This window comes from Martes martes (genome assembly GCF_963455335.1).
Source record: "Martes martes genome assembly, chromosome: 11".
NCBI classification, from domain to species: domain Eukaryota; kingdom Metazoa; phylum Chordata; class Mammalia; order Carnivora; family Mustelidae; genus Martes; species Martes martes.
In genome coordinates, this window is record NC_137899.1 from 775,944 (window position 1) to 778,902 (window position 2,959).

At 51.6% G+C, this 2,959-nt stretch overlaps 1 protein-coding gene across 1 annotated transcript; it reads right to left on the minus strand.

Moving 5' to 3' along the window:
- Positions 1–468: 468 nt before the first annotated feature.
- Positions 469–909, minus strand: LOC308352118 (ubiquitin D-like; the record flags this gene model as incomplete). The annotated part of the gene is made up of 1 exon (XM_080818173.1): positions 469–909. The coding sequence occupies one exon, from the start codon at positions 907–909 to the stop codon at positions 469–471; it is 441 nt and encodes a 146-aa protein (XP_080674299.1).
- Positions 910–2,959: the final 2,050 nt, after the last annotated feature.

A 2,959-nucleotide genomic window follows, 5' to 3' on the forward strand; every position in this document is an offset into this window, starting at 1 on the left:
AGATTGTAATCATATCAGAGGAATTAACACACTTCAATATAAATCATTTCACTGTTCTGTACAAGCAGAAATTCAATTCAATTCAACATATTGAGTGATATTACAGATGAAATGTATCGGTGGGAACACAGAAAGTAGGGGAACATGCATCCCAGTGTGAAACTTACTATCTTGTTGGGCAGAAGAAGAAATAGGAATTTTTCTAAAAATCAGAGGGAGGAGGGAAAGGATTAATTTTCAAGCTGGCTTTGATGTTATCTCAACTGTGCCTTAAAATACTATTTTCTATTTTCAGTAATACACACAATGCAGACACCTAATCAATTGTGTTTGATCAAAAAATCATGGAGTTAGAAAGTTTTCTGCAGTCTTCCTTCCCACTTCACCCCTACCTTTCCCTGTTTATCTTTCTCATTTATTTGGGGAAATCATCAAAGGATGTGGGAGGAGTGAGAGCTAGCAGCAGGCTCACCCCCCAATGCAGTATTTTCCCAGCCAGAGTGAAGCGCCTCGTCTGATGCCGTAATCCGCCACGGTCTTCCCGTCTTCCAGCCTCTTGCCATTGCAAGTCACAATCTGTCGCTCAGGCGGGATCGCGGTCTTGGTCTCGACCATCTGTTTCACCTGGGCCACTGAGCTGGACCTTCGCACCTGGAGGAGGTGCCTCTGCCCCCCATCACCTGGCTGCACCAGAGACACGGGCAGCTCCTCGTCACTGGGCGTCACCACCTTCAGAGTCAGGTGGGTGGTCGTCTCCTTGTCAATGCCATGAGAGAACAGCTTCCTCTGGGGCTTAAGCATCTCGGAGCCCAGCAACAGGACCTGGTCCCGCACGGGAATCCTGGTCTTAGCCCGGACGTGTTCTTTGATCTTCCTCACTGTGTCATCTGAGTTATCAGCGAAGGTCATTGATGTCTTTCCCTCAGAAGAGACCTTCTCCTGGACAAGGAAGGCCAAGAGACGGCAAATCAAAGTGCCTGGAACGCCTGCCACCTTTACACCACTGTCCCCTCCTTGCCCAGCCCCGCCCTCCAGCTCCTATACAACAGGCTGTGTCCTTCCCCTTTGTGGAACTCCTCTTTGGGAATCTCAAGCTTCTAACGCAGGAAAACCATCGTTTTCCTTTACAGCCATACCTCTCATTCATTCCAACGTCATGAGTGATTTCCCACATTTCGCATGCCTCCTATCCAGATAAAGGTTGTCAAGTGCCAAAAACTAAATCCAGTTACAAAGCACCCACAGTTACATACTGGACGCCAAAAACAGCTCCCAAAGAGAATTATCAAGACTCGTCAGCTCATGGGACACTCACGCACTGCCCTCCATGACTACTTTAGAAGGAAACCCTGGACAGGACACATACTCTTCCATACTCCTGGTTTCTTTCTTACTGTCCTATGGCCGTGTAATGACTCACACATTACGGTGACACGGTGTTCAGTGTGACTCGTCCCCCTGGACTTCCTGTGTGTTTCTATCTACCCATTGCAGAATATGGTCTCCTGTAGCTAGACCAGGGCCTCACTCACAGAAGGTAGGGCCAGATCGAGGTCTTCCTTCCATGGTCTGAAGCTGGCCAGTGCACCTCTGTGTTGTCGCTGGCAAGCCTGAGAGGACGTCCCTCTTGTTCCATTCAAAACCATCTTCCCAGTCTGGACGTCACAGACATTTCCTCGCAGGACCGACACCCCTCTGTGCTAAGCAGCCCCCCGATGCCAGCCCACATGTACTGCACGTGCTCCTCAAAGGCTCACGGATCTGGTCATTAATACCTTAGAGTGAATGAGTTTTGTGTACCTCTCTTTTGGGAGGAGAAGGAAGTTGAAGAGCCCAGGAGCCCCTAATCAAAGAAGGAGAAAGGCTCCAGACAACATTTCCATAGGTTCAAATCCAGCCCTGTGGGCCCAAAGCCCACTCCCACTTCCCACCGTCCTCCCTAATAGGGCCCAGTCGGGCCTGACACAGAAGAGCACTGAGGAGCCAAACAAGCCACTTCTATTCCCAGAACCTTCCTTCAGCTCCTGTAGAGATCGGAGCCTGTCTCCGGCCCTGCAGGATGTTTCCCAGCCGCTCTGCCCCCACCTCCCCGAGCTCTGTCCCTCGTGGACTCCTGAAATCACTCCCCAATGCTTGGCGGTGCTTTCCCTCTCCCCATCCCCACTTTTCAACCCCAGCTTACATGGAGGCGGGAAGAGCCAGATGCCATGTCTCCAGCCAGCAGGGCAGACACAGGAGGCTGAGGAGTTGGACCGGCGTCCAGCTTATGCACGAGCTGAGGTGGGAAGCCCCTGCCCGAGCCACTGTGCCCGCGCCCTGTGTCCTCCCATGATGTCATGAATTTTCTTTCACTTTCGCGTGGCAGAGTCAATACACAGAGAATACTCTCTGATCAAAACATTCCTTTCCTCCATGCCACCCGCCCTCCTCTTCCCAACATAGGAGGGTCCTTCTCTGTGGAGAACGTCCCCACTTAACAACCCACCACTACCAGTCTTGACTTACGACTCCCCAGCCCACAGCCTTGGGCCCTCACCCACTTCAAGACCTTTACTACTAGATGGTCCTCTCCTGCTGCTTTTGAGAACCTGCCCCATGCGTCGCTCAGGGGCCTTCCTGAGAGCAAGGGTGCCCAGGAGAGGCTGTAGGAGTCTGTGAGGAGTGATGAGACGTTGATCACCTTCTTCAAGCCAGTTGGGCAGAGTGGGAGGCCCAGGAGAAGATGTAGAGTCTGTGAGGAGTGATGAGACCGTGACCAGATTTTTCACACCAGCCACGCAGAGTGGGAGGCATGCCTCCAGATCACACAGGATACACAGCCTACTCTGAGAGGACACGGGAGTTTCAGTCCTGGGGTGCCCCTTGCTCCCTTAACTTGGGCAAGTCTGTTCACCACCTGAGATGTTTGTTTTCCAGTGAACGTGACATGATTGGTGAGAATTCAGAACACAGTTTGTAA